Consider the following 18756-nt stretch of genomic DNA (forward strand, 5'->3'; position numbering starts at 1 on the left):
GTGTTTTCGCCATTTGTGGATAATGGCTCTCACTGTGGTTCGCTGGAGTCCCAAAGCTTTAGAAATGGCTTCATAACCTTTTCCAGACTGATACTTTCAACATATTGTACCACAATAGCCAGAATTATATCTATAATATTATTACTTTCATTAATGTTGTTGTAAGCTACTGTCATTACCATCTGTCCTGCATCTCTGTCTCTGTCTCTTTCTCTGTCTCTCTTTCTGTCTCATTGTGTCATCAGATTACTGTTAATTTATCATGTTGATCTGTTCTGTACGACATCTATTGCATGTCTGTCCGTCCTGGAAGAGGGATCCCTCCTCAGTTGCTCTTCCTGAGGTTTCTACCATTTTTTTTCCCCCGTTAAAGGTTTTTTTTGGGGGAGTTTTTCCTTATCCGCTGCGAGGGTCCTAAGGACAGAGGGATGTCGTATGCTGTAAAGCCCTGTGAGGCAAATTGTGATATTGGGCTTTATAAATAAAATTGATTGATTGATTGATATGCTGGGGAAACTCACTAACGTAGCAAGACGGCTACACATATATACTGCCAAAATATTATTATTATTATTATTTTTGTTATTATGTTTCAAAAACAAAACATAACTTCTCAATATCTAGAAAAACACAGATATTAAATAAAGTCAAGTCCTTTCAAGTCATCTATACCAAGTCTGAATCAAGTCTCAAGATAGGACTACCAAGACAAGGTCCAGTTGAGTCTTTCATCAGTGTTAGTCAAGCAAGTCTCAAGTCGGAGTCAGACTGGAGTCAAATCATGTGACTTTAATCCCCCACCTCTGGTCTCGACTGATCAAACAGGCAACTGAGATGAGAAAAATGGCAACTGCCAGTGGTGGGGATATTGTTACAGGACTAGTAAAGGAAATATGACCTCTTCCAACTATAAACGTAGTTCATCAGTCGCATGATTTTATTGACACATCCTCATTCAGCCCACTGATGTGTCGGTATCTTCTGTGGCAACAGATGTTATCAGGTCTTCCAGCAAGAAGGGCATTTATTTCCTACTTATTCATTAATCTATGGGCCATAAGTATTTAAAATCAGCAGGACTCATCTAAGTAGGCTAATTGCATATTAGATACACCCACATACTACAATGACCTCAGTAGTTCAGCCTTTAGTTTTTTACCTGGTGAAATGTCAAGAGAGTATGAAGATATAAAAAAAGATACCACCCAAGCCTATTCCTAGCCTAGTGTTCTTTGATCTAAATGTTTGTTTTTTTCTGATTCGAATGACATTCTAAGGGAATGCAGTATTCAACAATATTAAACACTGTCAGATAAACTCCAAATTCATTAAAATCCCTTTAGAAATCCTGTTCACTTGGTCTAATGTCAAGTCTGTCCCTACTCTACATGCGTCTGCCCTCCCACCTGCTTGTTGCTGCTTTCCTGCCCCTCGCTGGGGGAGGCAACACAGCTGGTGGTGGCAGGTTTGGTGTGGCAGTGTTCCCGGCTGCAGTAGCGGTCACAGGAGTAGTAGCGCTGCTTGTCCACAGATGAGTGGTGTTTCCTGTAGTGGGAGCGTCCACGGTCGTGGGCTCGCTCTCTGGAGGCAGCTAGGTCAGACTCTGGCTCTCCTGGTGCACCTGTGGAGAAGGACAATATTACAGGGTGAAAGGTGATTTATTGATTTATCAATACATTTTGGTTAAAATGTACATCCCATACAGAAAGGGCCTCACCAAACAGCAGACTTGAACTTGGAACCCTGGTTAGCACTGTCGCATCACAGCAAGAGGGTTCCAGGTTCAAACCTGACTGCACCACCCAGCAGGAGGACAGTGGTGAGTTCAAATCCATTTCCTGATGAATGTCTTAAAGTCACATGTTATCATTGTTATCAGAAAAGTGCAACTGAATAAACAGAAGAGTATAAACTGCACAAATATCAGCGGAGCTTACAGAGAGGCAACAGATTAATTAACGATTAAAATAATAGTTAGTTACAACCCTATTTTATAAATCCATAAAACACATGTAGACTGTATGGGCAGACTCCCATGACCCCACCAGCAGCATTTAAAGGGTTAAGAGCTGCTCGACTTTTCCATGGCTTGAACGAAATCCACATTGCTTCTCCTGAATCTGAGGTTCGATTATCGGTCAGAGCCTCCATTCCAGCACCCTGAAATATACTTTCCTGGGAAGGCTGAGCAGTGTGATAACAATGTCCAGAGTCATCCACATCTCAGGAAAAATCTCATCAACACCTGGCACCTTGACACTTAGGGACTGTTTGATTACCTCAGGGACCTCTACCAAAATATGGGTGAGCAGGTCAGTAACAGCATACTCAAAGTCCTGCCATTTGCGCAACGTTTATGATACTTGGACAGAACTTGGTCTGTACTTTCAGATGATAGTACAAGTAGTCTCCACTGCTTTTTTATAGAACACATTGAGAACACACTTTTAATCAGCACTCACACAATAAAGATCAGAAACACAATTGTGATAATAACAATAATAATAATAATAATAATAATGATGGTTCTGCCCCTTTAGAGCTTGAGCCCTAATTTTCAAATTAAACTTGTTTTAGTGCTCTCATGGACATTTATCATGTTCTCTCCCACTTATTATCACCTGTATGAATTCATCACTGATTTGTTACTAAAATGCTTGGAGTAGATTACAATATTTGCCTTTGAAATGTAGTAGAGTAGAAGTTAAAAGTAACATAAAATGGGAATACTCAAGTAAAGTACAAGTGCCCAATGTATACTTAAGTATAGTATTTGAGTAAGTGTACTTTGTAACATTCTACCACTGCATACATGTGCATGTGCATGAATGTGCGGGACACTTAAGTGTCCCGGTTTAGAGGTCTGAAAATATGGTAACCCTCATACTATGCTCTGGAGACTCTGTGTGTCTGTAAGTGCTGACTAACCAGAAGAGCTGTGTGGTTGTTCACCCAGAGGTGTATCCAAAGATCTCTGCCTCTTCTCTCTATCTCTGTCTCTGTCTTTATCTTTATCCCTGTCTCTACGATGGTGGCAGCGGTGGTGGTGGTGATGGTGGTGGGGTCGGTCCTGGCTGGGTTTGTCTAGGGTGTAGTCCCTAAGGTTGACCTCCTGGGGGCGCTGTGGGGTAACAGTGGAGGCTGAGCGCTTCATAGGGCTGGCATCAGGGACAGACTGAGGGAGGGAGAGAGACAAAAGTTCTCTGATAATCATCACTGACACAAGGTTATTATCCAGTAACAAAGTACTTATAGTTTTTCTATACCTCTGGCTTCATACTATGACTACACCTGATTCTTGCACATTAAGTCCTCTCCTTGTTAACTCAAAAACAGTACTTTTCACAAAGTCTAACTCCTGCTTTACCCATTCTGCTGCTGTCCCTCCTTTTAGCCATATTCTTACTTCTGCAGACCCTGAGATTTCCATGCATCCATGCATCCATCCATCCATCCATCCATCCATCCATCCATCCATCCATCCATCCATCCACCAGATGCACTTAAAATTTCCCACCAGTCCCAGTCACCTGCTCACCAGTTGCTTATGCCTTTACTTTCCAGGCACCTGAATCTGAACCTCAACCCATACCTGGTATGTTCCTGCTTGTTCTTGCCCCTCTTGAATTTGTTTGTTCAGAATGCCATCCTGTTGCCTACCTGTAAGCCTGTTCCTGACTGCCAACTTTAATAAATTTCTCTTTATCCTTTCACCCTGCCTGCTTGTCTGCATTTGAACCATCCTCCCTGTGTTGCCTTAATTTCCCATTTGTGATGGCAGATGAACCAAATGGGGACATAGCAGACAATCACCTGGCCTGCCTGCCATATTCTTGGCATATATTCAGAGTGACTAAGGACATTTCTTTATAGACAGCAGACATTTTGGATTTTCATTGAAAGAAAAGCACAGGTGTTATTGATGACAGGGTGTTCGTATTGTGCACCCTGGCTCGCTGTAATAACTTACTGCAGGGCTATTCAATTACAGGGCTTGAAATGAACTTTTTTACATGGTAGCACTGGTGCTCCTAACTTCAAAAATTTAGGAGCACCAGCAAAATTTTGGGAGCACCCACCGTAATGTAAGAAGCACCAACAGTGTAATCAATTTTTTTTTGTTATTGCAACAACAATTTGACATTATACTGTATACATTACATTGTATGTGTATAGTACACTTATCATTAACAACTTTTTCAGTTGAAGACATTTTTAGAAAAAACACCACTGAACCACTGAACTACTGAACACCACTGTGAATGAAAGAGAAACCTTACTAAGGTTTCTCTTTCATTCACAGTGGTATTCAGTGGTAGCCTGGTGAAACCATCCTAACCTCGCGAGCTCATATTCTATTTCGCTCTGCAGATCAGTCTGGCCATGCAATCATAAAGGCGCATTCTGGCATCAGTTAAAGCTTACCGGGCCAATCACAACCGTTTATTACTTTGGGGCGGGCACGTCATCAGAATAGGAGGGACAAGGAGCGGAGTGAATGCATTTCTTAAACAACCAACATGGCTACTGATTTTGAAACTGTGATGGTAAATGTGTTGAACAAACTGGAATGTACATTTTCTTTAAAAGCAGAGCAAACGGCTGCACTGAAAGCTTTTATTGAAAAAAAGGATGTGTAGTGAGTAAATATATTGTATTTTGTAAATGCAGAACAACATCTGTGCTTTGTTTTATATCAAGACACATAGGACCAGGGTATTTGTACATTCAAATGGCAATACCATGTTCACAAATCAGTCCGGGGAGTTTTTCCTCATCCACTGCGAGGGTCCTAAGGACAGAGGGATGTACATACCACCACCTACGGTACCTGAGTATGCAGCATGTGCTATATGAGGGTACTTGTATACAAGTGACAAGTATTCTGGCGGGCCAGAGCCGCCAAGTGAATAGCCCGGGCTTACTGGGACGCTTGATTGTACTGTGCCATTGTTAACAAAAAGGTTTTTCTTACTATGAGTTAAAATGTCTGCTGTAAAAAAAGGTCCATGAAGAGCCAGGGTTTCTGAAGTCCCTCACTGTCATCTGCAAGTGGGACCCTGAGTTTGGCCAAGAGTTGGCTATCTTCTTCAGTTCTGCATGCACTGAGACACTCCAGTAAGCAGCGTCTAATGCGGATGGTATGTTTACACATTCAAATATGAGAATTTTGTTTACTCAACCATGTGGCTATAGGCACTAACAAAAGAAAAGGCATTAAACCAGAAATTAAACAATCTGAGCATGTATCATGTTTTATAAAAAGTGGCCACTATAAGCGCAGACTACTATTTTGTTGAAGAAGGCTTTTTTAAAATGTAATTGTGTAGCAGTACTTTAGGTTACCATGTTACCATGATATTAACCCATGTGAGACCATGTAATCATCTGACATTACCATCTCGCATTACAGTGACAATATATTTGTAATATGGTAATGGCATTGTGGATTTAATAGTTCACCTAAGTGGACCAGATAAATCTAAGCAATGTCAAACCAAAAACAAGTGTATGACATGTTGTGTGACAGTGTGTACATACAGCTAGATGGATCCCTGGAGAGTGGCGTGAGCGGCTCCGCTGTTAGGCAGGAGAGGGATAAAGGCAAGACAAACAGGAAGAAAGAACAGCAGAGAAAAAAGTAAAGAACATTAACCCTGATCAGCAGCAGCAAGAGATGTTCTTTTTTTTCAATAAAAGTCACTTTGTAGGATTTAAAAAAAATAATAATTATATAGCCTTTTTGTTTGTAGAAAAAGTATACAATCCTGTTAAAAATTGATGTTCAATAGGTATTTAGTACAAACAGGGTTGACGAGCATTATTGTAAGTCATAATGTCTTTTTTGATAGCACCACTGGTGGTACCAGAGGCAGAAATTTTCAAACCCTACACGTAGTTGCTTTAAAGGAGCAATAAGCGAAATTCATCATTTCAAGATTGAAGGAATTAAAAAATTGCTATGGGAAGAACTAGAGGCGTAATTTCATCTGGAGTATAGCATGACGTCATGCACCCTCTCTCTGTGTTGATCTCCAGCCCATTGTTTACAAGCTGGTCCGGCTGCGCGTTCATGTACCCCCATGTGGCGAGTGAATCTGCCTGCAGTGAAAGCGGGGCTAACCGGTGCTTCCTCCTCATGCTCCACTTCACTCAGCTGCCAGCACATCCAGTTAGTCTCCGCTAGCTTCCCAGCTAGCGGCTCTCCTTTTGGATCCAACCGGAGCACCGAGCCCTGGTTTGTTATTCAGGTTAATGTGGGAAGAAGCAGCGGGTATATCGGGCAGCTGAGTGAAGCTGAGCCTGCGGAAGAAACACCGGGACCGTCTGGATGTGATAGTCCGTGGAGATGCTGGAGTGCTCGGCAGCACAGACTAGGCAAGTGGGGGGTGGGGGGGGGGGGGGTGTTGGAGAGCAGAGGTAGAGGGAGGTGTGGCTCATGACACACTTTGTTTTGGTCTACAGGCAGTGCACAACAGCAAACCTAGCGGTGAAAGGATTTCGCTTTTTGCCCCTTTAAGTATAAGTTTATCAAAAAAAATAGTTAATTTCATATGTTCTGTAATTAGAAATACTTATTTCAATTAAGGTCTTGCTTTTATACTAGTTATCGTTAGTAGTTATTGTGAATGTATTTTGAATATCCCATTCATTTCAGAATGTTACATTACTGAAAACTCAGCAGGTAGGTAGGTAAGCAGAATATTCATGTTGAAATTGCAGAAGCTTTATACATTTGGGTTACCCCTCCTAAAATCAGCACCTTATCATGGTGGAGGGGTTTTTGTATCCCTATGACCCTGCGAGTTGTATTTTTGGGGGAAATAGCTCCTGGTAGGATCCCCCATAGCAAATCTGTCCTTGGGGAGAGACCAGACTAAGAGTGATTCACAGACCATGTGAATAGGCCAAGAAGAAGCTGTTGCACATTGTCTGGACCAGAGAAACCAAGGCCCACTCCCGGAGCCAGACCTGTAAGCACTCACCAGCAAGCTGTGAGCAAGCTGTGAGCTTGCCGGTGAGTGTGTGATGGCTGGGTCTTGATCCACGGGGCCTAGTCGAGCACAGCCATGCTGACCCCTGGCAACACAGTTCTAGGGACAGGGATCATCACTTCTCTGGTGGGGAAGGAACTAGAGCTAGTGTGGGACATTGAGCGGTACCAACTAGATATACTGTAGTTGGGTTTACCTCTACGCATTTTGGTCTGGAACCAAACTCCTACAGAGGGGATGTATTCCATAGCTGCCCAGGGTGAGAGGGTGGGTGTGGGATACTCACAAGCACAAATGGACTACCTTTATACCATTATGAATCACTGTGGGGAGGGCTGGTGTTTGTATCTATGCACCAGAATATTTGGCCTTCTTAAAGTCTCTGGATGGGGTCCAGGAAAGGATACGGCCCACGGACAAACCTCGAGAGGATTAATTGGGAGTGATGCTTCGTTCTATCACAAACAAGCTCTGCCCTCTACTGGACTCTATGGGTAATACTCTCCTCCAATCAATCATTCTCCCACTAAAATATGCATAAACGTAGCCAACCAATCAGTATATTCCTACTGGAATACTAGTGGAGGCCACAGTATATAAGGTGGTACGACAACGTTGTCTGCCATCCTGTTCTCTTCAGCAAGGGCAATTTGCTCACTGATCAGCTTTCCCCACAAATTGAGTCACTGTTTCAGTAACCCTATCAAAGCCTTGGCACAAACCATGCAGAGAGAGATGTTCAGCAGCTACCAGCCTGTGAGGATTGCTGGGCCCTGCTCAGTTTTAGATGTCAGCAGTGGTGGAATGACTTCAGACACTGCCACGAGAGTGAGCAGGAGCTCAAGATTGATGACATCGAGACCCAGTCTCCAACCACCAACACTCCACCGCCACCTTTGGTCATCGCTGCTGAGACAAGGGCGAGGGTATGTAGATGATGAACTTATTGATGTTCAGTACATCAGCAGGTGTCCACTGATGACTTTTCTCCGCTTGGACTTCCCACCTGTCTGTTTGCTCAGCCTGCACAGCTTTCATCTCACTCCTTCTTCCTGACATCTTGCAGTTTGTCGATGCATCCTGGCAGTAGTCCCTTAAAGATGAGAGCCCTAGTTCCGGATATTGTAGATTTCACAGGATGCATGGTGACTTGGAGGACTTGAACCTGGCATGGTTCCCTTTGACGGTCTGGCTGCCTACCTGCGCCTGCAGTCAGCCCGCTGATCAGATAGTAGGGAGCCTCTACCACTGTTGCTGTGTGACAGAGATGCTATAGTATTTTGACTAGATATTTCAGCTGGGAGTGCAGCTAACTGCAGCTGCTAACAAACTGGGTGTGTTGGGAATCTGGCTGGAAACTAGCCAGACTCCCAACATACCCAGTTGCTAAATCCCCCTGCACCATCTCGGAATGATACTTTGGACCACAGAATGGCCAAATGAATAATCTGAATCTGTGTTGCTGCAGCAGGCTGTGTGATGTCTAGCCATAGTAGCCCCCCCATCATGTATGGCTGGGACTCACAGTCCCCAAAAAGAACTAGAATAATCTTGAGGGAACCCTTTTCATTGTGGAAGGGCTTTTCAGATTGTTGTCATCGGTCACTCAGCTCTTCAAATGACTATTGAAGGAGGACACAGTTGCCACCTGCCGCTCGCTCATCCACAGAAAGGAGATAAGACATTGGATAGTAAAGTGCCGTAAAGGAGAAGAGAGCGATTGTGGTACGGAGAGCTAACCGCCCCGCACCCCTACATCGCCCCCTTTATAGCTGAGGTGTATGGCTGCAATGTCATTAATGTAGGTGCTCCTGTCCATATTGGTAATGTGAAAAATGTTTTGATTAAAACAAATTAGACTGCTCAAGAGCATACTCCCCTCTCATCTGCCCATTATGTCTCAGTGACTTGCCAAGTGGCGAGTGCCGAGCACACTCACGTACTTGCCACCCTCTCCACACCTTTATTAAAAGAAGTGGACAAAGAGCTCAGACTAGTGTAGTCAGTCTTAACCAATGGCGTCAAAGCACTGTGCCCATTTATGAATGCCATGCTTGGCGTGATGTGAAAATAGCATTCATCACATATTGTGGCCATTGGATCTATCTCTCCATCCAATCTCCATAAAGGAGAAAAGAGAAATTTGAGGAGCTATGTCCATTCATGAACCTATATTCCCACATGATGATGTCAGGAGACACATCACCAGATATATAGCAGTTCTGATTAACAAAACAAATACACACATCTATTTCTCTCTCCCAATCTCCATGGGAGATAAGAGGATTAAACACAGAGACACGCTGTCAGCTGCTGGTTCACAGACCTTCGCATGGCTTGGAGGTTTCCACAACACTAGTTATGTGTTCCTGAACCTTGCTACCAATTTTATGGAATATCTGGTGGTGGAGAGGGCAGAGACAGGATATCACGGCTTTTTAGCTCCCGCTTTGAAAGCTGGCCAACATACTTGTCCCCTGATGCAGTTTCAAGGGAGTGGCAGAGATCCATGACCTGTTACAAAAACAGGCTATGTCCTTCCTCCCCACTCACAGACGGAAGGGATTTTCACTCTACTTTGTGGTTCCCAAGAAGAAAGGAGAAGTCAGATCCATTTTGGAACATCACATCTTAAACCAATGCATTGCCCGCAAGACGTTTCATATGCTAACCATTAGGTGGTTACTGGAACTTCGGGTGACTGGTTCGATACAATTGCTTTAAAGTATGCATACTTACATGGTGAGGTGGGCCCAAAACACAGGAAATCCCCCTGCTAAGATGGCTTACTTGACCTTGCTGGAAGATATTGCAGACTGTGCCTTGAGGAGAGCACATCTTCAGAGACTGACACAATGGTGAAAATACACCAAGCAGCGGTAAAGCGCGGCCTGTGACGAGCTGCCATGCAATGGCCATGGACAGCTGTGGTGGCCGCTCGGAGCTGTGGTCATTTGATTCTGTGGTGAAGTGGGGCCAAACTTAAACTCTGCTGCATTGCATTGCCTCTGGTAAAATTAGGTATTCATTTTTATAATTTTTAAACAGATTGTGCTGTTTTTGTACACAGTTCTATGTCATTTTTACTTGTTGTAGGGCCAAAGAGCTGTGCACAGAGAAAAAAAAAGCCAGCTGCGTAAAAGAAAAGAAGAGCTGTGCGGTGCCCGAGCTGGTAAGCACAGCTTCTGTGGTCAGTGTAGCATCTTCAGATGATTATAATGGACATGCTGTGGCATGCTGTTGCATTCTGTATCCCATGTATTTTGGTCTTCTAGACAAATGTAGAAAAATAGAAAAATCTGGATGGGGCAGAATGCTGATTTTGAAAAGCTGCAACATGCCTGTCATTTAAAATGATTTACTAACATATGCATGGTGGTAAGAACAAAGTTGACTGGTGCGCACGTGTAATGAATCCAAAGTTAATTCTGCATGTGTACTTATTTTATGTACAGTATAAGACATTTCTATGCACATAGTGATTGTGTAATTGGTACCAGAACACACTGAACCAAAGATAGCTGATCAACTTTGTGGCCGTATAAATCAGATTGATTGTATGTCTGACACTCAGTTGAAAAGAGGAACAGAATTGTTAACTGATTAACACGTGGTGGTAAGTTGTATCAGATGAGAGGGAGACTGCTAGACAGACATGGAAAACTGAAACATGGTGAGGGTTAACTCGACACGTCTGGTTGAGCCTCCTGTCCACAAGGTCTTTAGCTTCTACTTTCTGAGGAATTTATCATGAGACATAGAATCTGAGTGGACCATCTGGGAATCACACTGCTCAGCCTTTCTGGGAAAGCCCACTACTTTAGGAAATGTAATGTGTTACTACTGCATATTGTACAACCGATAATCTTCAGTTGATTGCTGTACTTTTTGTGCTATTTTTGCATGTTTTATCTGCTGACAAGAAGACAAAATGATGCACTGTAGGATGGGATTGAAACATTTTTTTCTATTTATTTCTGCACAGCTCTCACAACCTCTGCTTCTCTCAGTGCATTCTGGAGTCTGCTTCTGTGACTCTCACAGATATCTTTAAGAACGTATCAGAATTAATTCCCTCTGTTCATACCCTTCAAATTATAATAGGATTCTGAACATACTGTAATACAAGGTGATGAAACTGCAAAATGATCAAATGTCCCATATCAGCTAAGCTAAGTTTGGACTTTGCTTTCTGTGCAACAGAGAAAGAGGCCAGACTGAATGACTCACTGAGATTTCCTGTGTCATTACAGCACTAATAAGGACCTTAAAGTCAAGAACAGATTATAACAGATGTCATCTCGTGATCTCAGCAAAGCTGAGCTCAAATTAAGCAAAAGAAAAACCATCTATAAAGAGTAAACGATAAACTGTTGTGACTGAGGCTGGAGCCCCACAGGTCAGACTGCATGGTACAGTACCAATCATACTCCAGCAAGAGGACATTTCAAAAGGCCAGCATTAATTGAACTGGCTTAGGATTTCCTGCCCTCTGTTCCAAAAGGTGAGAAGAAGAAGGCAGCAAGTCAATAGGGCAACCTTCTCCATCCTCGTTCCTTACATTCTTTCGTTAAGCCTCCACTCCAGATTCTCTCTTCTCTGCAATAACCCAATTAGCCTCTTCCTCTTCCAGTAAATAACTGGTGGCCCGCCAGGATCTTATCAGATGACTTTTCCTCTGCAGTGAGGGTAGGATCAACAACTACTTTTCTAATTGGGCTGTGAAAGGAATACACCTTAATGTATGAATCGATTAGCATCACTCAGGAAATGAGGAGCTTATTATATTTCTCTGGATCTAGTGAAAGATTAATTTTTCAGCCTTAACTTGATAAATACTTACCAGCTCCTACAGTTTTTTTTCAAGCATGTTCTATGAAATGGTTCTGACTAAGTGTTGGTTCTGACTGTTTTATTTTTTTCTCAGTATCATAGGCACAGCAAACATATTCCCTTATATACTGAGAATGCTGAGTTAAGTTAAAGGGGAACTAATGTTTTTTTCAACCTGGGCCCTATTTTCCGATCTACTTTTGTCTAAATGAGTGATAGGATGTTCAATATTTGACATTTCTCCAGTATGAAGCTAGGGCTGACCTGCCTGCAGCCCGTGAGCGCGCGCTATATTAAATAATAGGGCACTCAGACAGCGTCAAACAAAGTCAAAATACGTCCACTAAAAGTGCATTTTTTTCACACGTATAGGCTCGGATTGTTAGTATAATTATCCTACAACATAACGGAAAGGAAAAATGAACGTCTGTGTTTACTTTTAGCTGGATTCGGACATGTTCCTCTGCCTGTTGCAATTTTAGTACGTGTGCTACCGAAGTAACACTGCTCCCTCTCTCTCCTCGTCTCCAGTTGAATTTGATAGTACGATTGCTTTGTTCAAAGCACAGTAGTACCATTGCCAATAGTGGGATAGTTAGTGGGCTAAAACTGTGCATTAGTAGTTGAGGTAGCACGTTGAAAGGCAGATAGTTAAAGTGTTTATATCGTTGCTGTCCGATGAAATACACGTATCTCCACTTCTACAGTGCATGGAGTGTCCATAATATTCCCTAGCAACTGTTAGCGTTGGGTATCCAGTGACCAATGGAAAGACGTTTTATTACATCATCTATTCAACACATATCTCCATTGGGTGTCAGAAGTGTCCATCAAAGCGCGTAGAAATTCAAAATCGTCAAAAGTGGAGATACGTGTTTTTCACTGGACAGCGACGATATGTTGTATTGACTTAAAAGTGGGGCGCACTGGTAGTTCACATGGGAAACATAGATTGACCACGTCAGTGTGTAGAAAAACATGAGACAGACAGAATGACTGACTGACAGTTTCCGTGATTATGTACAGCATGCCATACCATGACTTAGCCATACCAAAAATTAGAAAGAAAAAAAAAAACATTTGGCCACAGTGATCGGTCGCATTTTAGCCATTTTTAAGCATTTTTCTGTTGTTATAGTGCCACCCAGTTGCCAATTAGAGTTACATTTCTCCAGTCACCTTGAGGTGTCTTGTTCTACATATCTACCAAGTTTAGTAAAAATCGATATGGCGGTTAGGCCTAGATAAGAAATTATCTCTCTAGCGCCCCCATTGTTTGATCGGGTCAATAATGGAGGGGTCCCCTCAGATTATGTGTGGTCATATGCCTACAAAGTTGCGTGGTGATTGGTGAAACCCTTGAGTTATGTTATACACCTTTATGTGATGAGCCACGCTCTCCGCAATATTCATTGCCTTATAGAAGCTCAGTTTTAGTAAGTTTTCCAACTTTTGCCAAGAGGGAACTTTAGATATTGGTCCCTAGATTATGTTCACCAAGTTTCATGCAGATTGGTCAAACTTTGTAGGAAGAGATCGATTTTAAGTGTTTTTCAAAAAATTCAAAATGGCGGAAAATCTATATAACCGGAAGTTATGGGTTCTTGAGGCAAATTTGATCCTCGTGAGGAGAGGCATCTCTGTGCAAAGTTTCATGTCTCTACGACATACGGGGCATGAGATATGCCCATTCAAAGTTTACAATTTCAATCGGTTGCTATAGCGCCCCCTTTGGCCAATTGATGTAATATTGCTTCATTCTTATCCTCCCATTACCTTCTACCACTGTGCCAAATTTCACATGGATTGACCAAGTCAGTGAGGAGAAAAACGTGGAACAGACACACAGACACACCCACAGACAGAGTATTCGTCATTATATAGTAAGATAGCGCGCGCTCACGGGCCGCAGGCAGGTCAGCCCTAACTTCGTACTGAAGAAATGTCAAATATTGAACATCCTATCACTCATTTAGACAAAAGTAGATCGGAAAATAGGGCCCAGGTTGAAAAAAACATTAGTTCCCCTTTAAGCTATATTTAAAGGGGACCTCTGATGCTTTTCCTCATTTCCTATGTATATTACAATTTCTGTCAACAAATAACACTGTAAAAGGGCCCGTGGTTGCCGAGCTGATTGCAGCAGTCTGCAGCCAGTCTAGAAAATTGCAGCAGACTGCTGCAGTCTGTCTCATAAAGCTAATTAAAATACGTGCCTGGTCTATTTTTGATGGAGCTGCACAGTGGCGGCTGCTGGTCTTTCAAACAGGGGAAGCTCACTTTAAGTTTACATCATAAAATTTGTCATATTGTAGCGAGGCAGTAACTTATAAAAGGAACATCTAATTGAAGCCGTTTTTCAACCACACTCATGCCATAGAACCACAGCAAAACACACCTCAAAGATTTTCAGATCAGTTTAAACACCTGAACTGTGTCTAAAACGGTGAAAATGAGCTATATCGCTTATGGAAACAAGGAAATCCGGACGGCGCTCTGTCAGAACACTCCACTCGCAAATATCCGCATAGGACTGAGCTCGAAATGCGAAGCGCTGTCAATCACAAAGGGGTCCAATCATCCAATCATCATGCATACACCGAGAGTCCTCTCCCACCTACTGCTCCATTAGGTCCCGAAGTGACAATTTTGTCACATTTATCCAATGACCGTCTCGCTTTGCTGCATGAAAAGAACCTGCTCAGTGCTGTCTCATAGGAATGCTTGGAGGCTCCGCGTCCACTATGCTGACACGAGAATGTATGACAGAGAGGTCGCATTTGAAAACTGGTGATAAACAGCTGACGTTTGAATATCATAATCATAATGTTAAACACATCCTAGCGCATGTTTAATGCAATGTAAATTCTTATTTTAATGTAAATTCAATAGTGCATATTTGACCATTTCTTCTATGAAATTTTAGGGGAAGTTCAGCCTCCCTTGTTGTCTCAGAGCAATCGCCCCTGGAGCTGCAGCATGTTGCACAGAGCAGATCAAGTTGAAGTGTGAAATATAGACACAATGTAATAATGGGGATGGATGTATTTTTCATAACCAAAACACAGCCACAAATCTTTGACTCCTACAGATCTTGACTTTCTATGGTACTAGCTTTGTCTGTAGGCAGCAACACAGCAATGTAGGAAATAACAACAATAACATCATTAGAAATCACTCTGTAAATTTCCATTGCTATGCGGATGATACACAATTGTATTTATTGATGAAGCCAGAAGAAAGTAATCAATTAACTAAACTTCATAATTGCCTTAAAGACATAAAAACCTGGATGAGCTCCAATTTCCTGATGTTAAATTCAGACAAAACTGAAGTTATTGTTCTTGGCCCCAAACACCTCAGAGACTCTTTATCTGATGACATAGTTTCTCAGGATGGCATTGCTCTGGCCTCTAGCACTACCGCAAGAAACCTCGGAGTAATATTCCCATTTAAAACAAACCTCACGGACTGCATTTTTTCATCTGCGTAATATTGCTAAAATTAGGCCTGGACACGCTTTTGTTACCTCTAGGCTGGATTACTGCAATTCCCTGTTATCAGGTAGCTCTAATAAGTCTTTAAAAACTCTCCAGCTAATTCAGAACGCAGTGGCACGTGTACAGACAGGAACTAAGAGGCAAGAACACATTTCTCCTGCTTTAGCTTCTCTGCACTGGCTCCCTGTAAAATCCAGAATGGAATTTAAAATCCTACTGCTAACTTATAAAGCTCTACATGGTCAGGCTCCGTCATATCTTAGAGAGCTCATAGTGCCTTATTATCCCACCAGAACACTGCGCTCTGAGAATGCAGGGTTACTCGTGGTCCCTAAAGTCTCCAAAAGTAGATCAGGAGCCAGGACCTTCAGCTATCAGGCTCTTCTCCTGTGGAATCATCTTCCTGTTGCGGTCCGGGAGGCAGATACTGTCTCCACATTTAAGACTAGACTTAAGACTTTCCTCTTTGATAAAGCTTATAGTTGGGGCCGGCTCAGGCTTGCCTTGTACCAGCCCCTAGTTAGGCTGACTTAGGCCTAGTCTGCCAGGGGACCTCCTATAACACACCAAGCACCTTCTCGCTTTCTCTCTCTATCTCTCTCTCCTTTGCTCATGTCATGTCCTGTTACTGCATCTCGCTAACTCGGCTTCTTCTCCGGAGCCTTTGTGCTCCACTGTCTTGCAGGTTAACTTATATCGCAGCGGTGCCTGGATAGTGTGACGTGTGTGGTTATGCTGCTGCCGTGGTCCTGCCAGATGCCTCCTGCTGCTGCTGTTATCATTAGTCATACTTCTACTGTTATTATACACATACGATTATTGGCACATATGTATACTATCAGATATTAATACATACTTTCAACATATTGTACCACAATAGCCAGAAATATAATCATAATATTATTACTTTCATTAGCTACTGTCATTACCGTCTGTCCTGCATCTCTCTCTGTCTTATTGTGTCATACAGATTATTGTTAATTACCTCCGCCAAGGAGGTTATGTTGTCGCCAGCGTTGGTCTGTTTGTCTGTTTGTTTGTCTGCAAAATAACTCAAAAAGTTATGAGCGGATTTTGATGAAATTTTCAGGAAAGGTGGATAATGGGACAAGGAACTCTTCAAGGAAAAACAAGGAAAATTTTGGTGGTGATCGGTTGAAGCAAAGTGGATAAAATAATAAATTAAAGCTGCAAACAGCTGTGACCGGGCCCTCGCTCTCCCGCGCTATCGCGGGGGGCCAGCAGCACGTATCACTGAAGCGGTTATGTGAAAACTATGTGACTATGTGAAACTGAACCCTGACGTGGTGTGACGTTTCATCTTCGTACTCCAATAAAATCCCTATGGGGAGGGTTTTTTGAAAATTTCAAGGGGGACTATAGAGGCATTTTGTCCCCCCCATGGGCAACGGCCCTATCAGATGTAAGAGCTCGCCATTCTTGACCTGTGTATCAATTTCGTGAGGAATGAGGTTGCTGAAGCCATCAAAAAGCCAACTGATTTGGTGGCAAGGGCGGCGTCATAGCCGCCACACCCCTTGACATAGAGAAAAGCTTTTAATAACTTTTGATCAGCATGGTCTCAGGGGCTGAGGCTGCCGAGCAACCAGGGGCTGCGGGGAAATCCAGAGCAGGCATGGATTGGTGGTGTAAATGTGGGGCTTACTGGCCACTTTATTAGGTACACCTGTGCAATGTAATACAATCCAATACAACAGCTCTGCCACACATTGTACGTTTACAAAGCTTTTACTTTTTCAGCTTTTGTCAGAAAGGTGATTATTTTACTTTATTACTGAGGTCGTAGTGGTTGGTGTTGGTGTACTGGAGTGCAATATATTTAAAAATGTTCCTAATATTTGTCCCCCTCAATTAGACAAAATTAGGAGGCCACCCCAGTACACCACCACCATTCACTATGACCTCAATAATAAACAAAGTAGAATCACCACTTTCTAGACAATGTCAACAATAACCGAAAATGTATAAGCTTCGGGAAAAAAAATCATGGTATAGTCGTTCTACTGGATTGCATTAGATTAGACAGATGTACACAAAGTGGCCAGTGACTGTATGTTATATACATACTGTATTTCCTCAAATAGTAGCCAGGGCCACTATTAACAAAAAAAATAATTTGGGACCAGGCTACAAATAGGGGCAGGCTACTGTTTGAAGGAGGCTTTTAATAAAAGAAAAAAAAAAGAAAAAATCACAGCCAAATTTGAAAATACAAATACTGTATTTTTTTTTAAAATTGAAACAGCATAAATATTTATGTAAACTTGTCTTTATAGTAAACATTTTTTTTCTAGTATTACAAATAAAGTACTGTATTATTTACAGTAACAAACTTTACTTTAACAGTAAAAATAGTTTTTGGTGTTTTTGTAAATCACCACTATTTACTAGTTTACTACAGCAAAGTGTACTAGTTGTCCTGCCTTGAATCAGTGAATCATCTCATCCTCTGTCCCATCTGCAGCCATCGTGATGCCACACACCTTACAAGACAACATGCCACAAATTAATTTGAAAACTAGGCTACATTCATAATTATGAATTTTTATCTCACATTTTTGATTAGAATTGGCGATTTTTTTCCATTACTGGCGAAAATGGGCTTCCATAGATAAAAAGATGGTTACGGTAAAAATATCAGTGCCAGAGGCGGTCCTGGCTAGTTTTACGCCCTGGGCGAACCATCCCTCACCTCTCCCCACACCCCACGGTACAATACCAGTGAAAGTATCACGGTTCTGAGTAGTATCATGAAACCACGGTAAGAATGAGGCAGATGTGCCGTTGTCATTTATAAAAAGATAAATCACTCTTCTATAATACATCACTAATATTTCAATGGAATAAATTACTTATTGACTTATTCATACTTCAAAAACAGCATGAATAAGTGATTAACCCTATGGGCCCTAGGCGTTTTTGGGGTATTTTTACTGCCTTTACTCTTAAGCTCATATCACAGTCATTATAAAGGCTACATACACATGCTATATCTTGTTTTTTTCAGGACAATGTGGGCTATCCAGATTTGCATTTCATTTCATGTCCTTCTATGTGCCTGTATTTTATATAAATTTTTATATCAATGAAAAAAACAAATCCGTGTTACTAAATTCTTACATTTTTACATGTATCTCACCATAGCAAGTTGGAAAAAGACATATTCTGCCATTTATGAAGAGGGGAGACTCTCTGGAATGTGGCATTATAAGAACCATGATGCTGGGACATTCTGTCACTTCACAGCTGTCCAAAACATGTGGTTTGTGCCAGGTGGACATGATTGCCAGTATTTTTTCATTATTGCAAGAAATTCCATTGACTCATTCACAAGTCAAAAATGTGTTTTATCTGAAAGAAACATGCAATATTTACATCTAAGATCATAGAAAAATAGTCAACCAAGT

General features: G+C 42.0%; 1 protein-coding gene across 1 annotated transcript in view; it reads right to left on the reverse strand.

Annotated features, from left to right (window-relative positions):
* cacna1ba (calcium channel, voltage-dependent, N type, alpha 1B subunit, a) overlaps positions 1-18756 on the reverse strand; it is a 783270-nt gene that overhangs the window by 40127 nt on the left and 724387 nt on the right. The window contains exons 50-52 of the mRNA XM_050050840.1: positions 5542-5580; positions 2929-3175; positions 1407-1621 (exon numbers count right to left, since the gene is read on the reverse strand). Coding sequence (XP_049906797.1) covers positions 1407-1621; positions 2929-3175; positions 5542-5580 — 501 coding nt within the window. The remainder of the gene's footprint in view (positions 1-1406; positions 1622-2928; positions 3176-5541; positions 5581-18756) is intronic.

The sequence above is a fragment of the Epinephelus moara genome, chromosome 8 (assembly GCF_006386435.1).
Source record: "Epinephelus moara isolate mb chromosome 8, YSFRI_EMoa_1.0, whole genome shotgun sequence".
NCBI lineage: Eukaryota > Metazoa > Chordata > Actinopteri > Perciformes > Serranidae > Epinephelus > Epinephelus moara.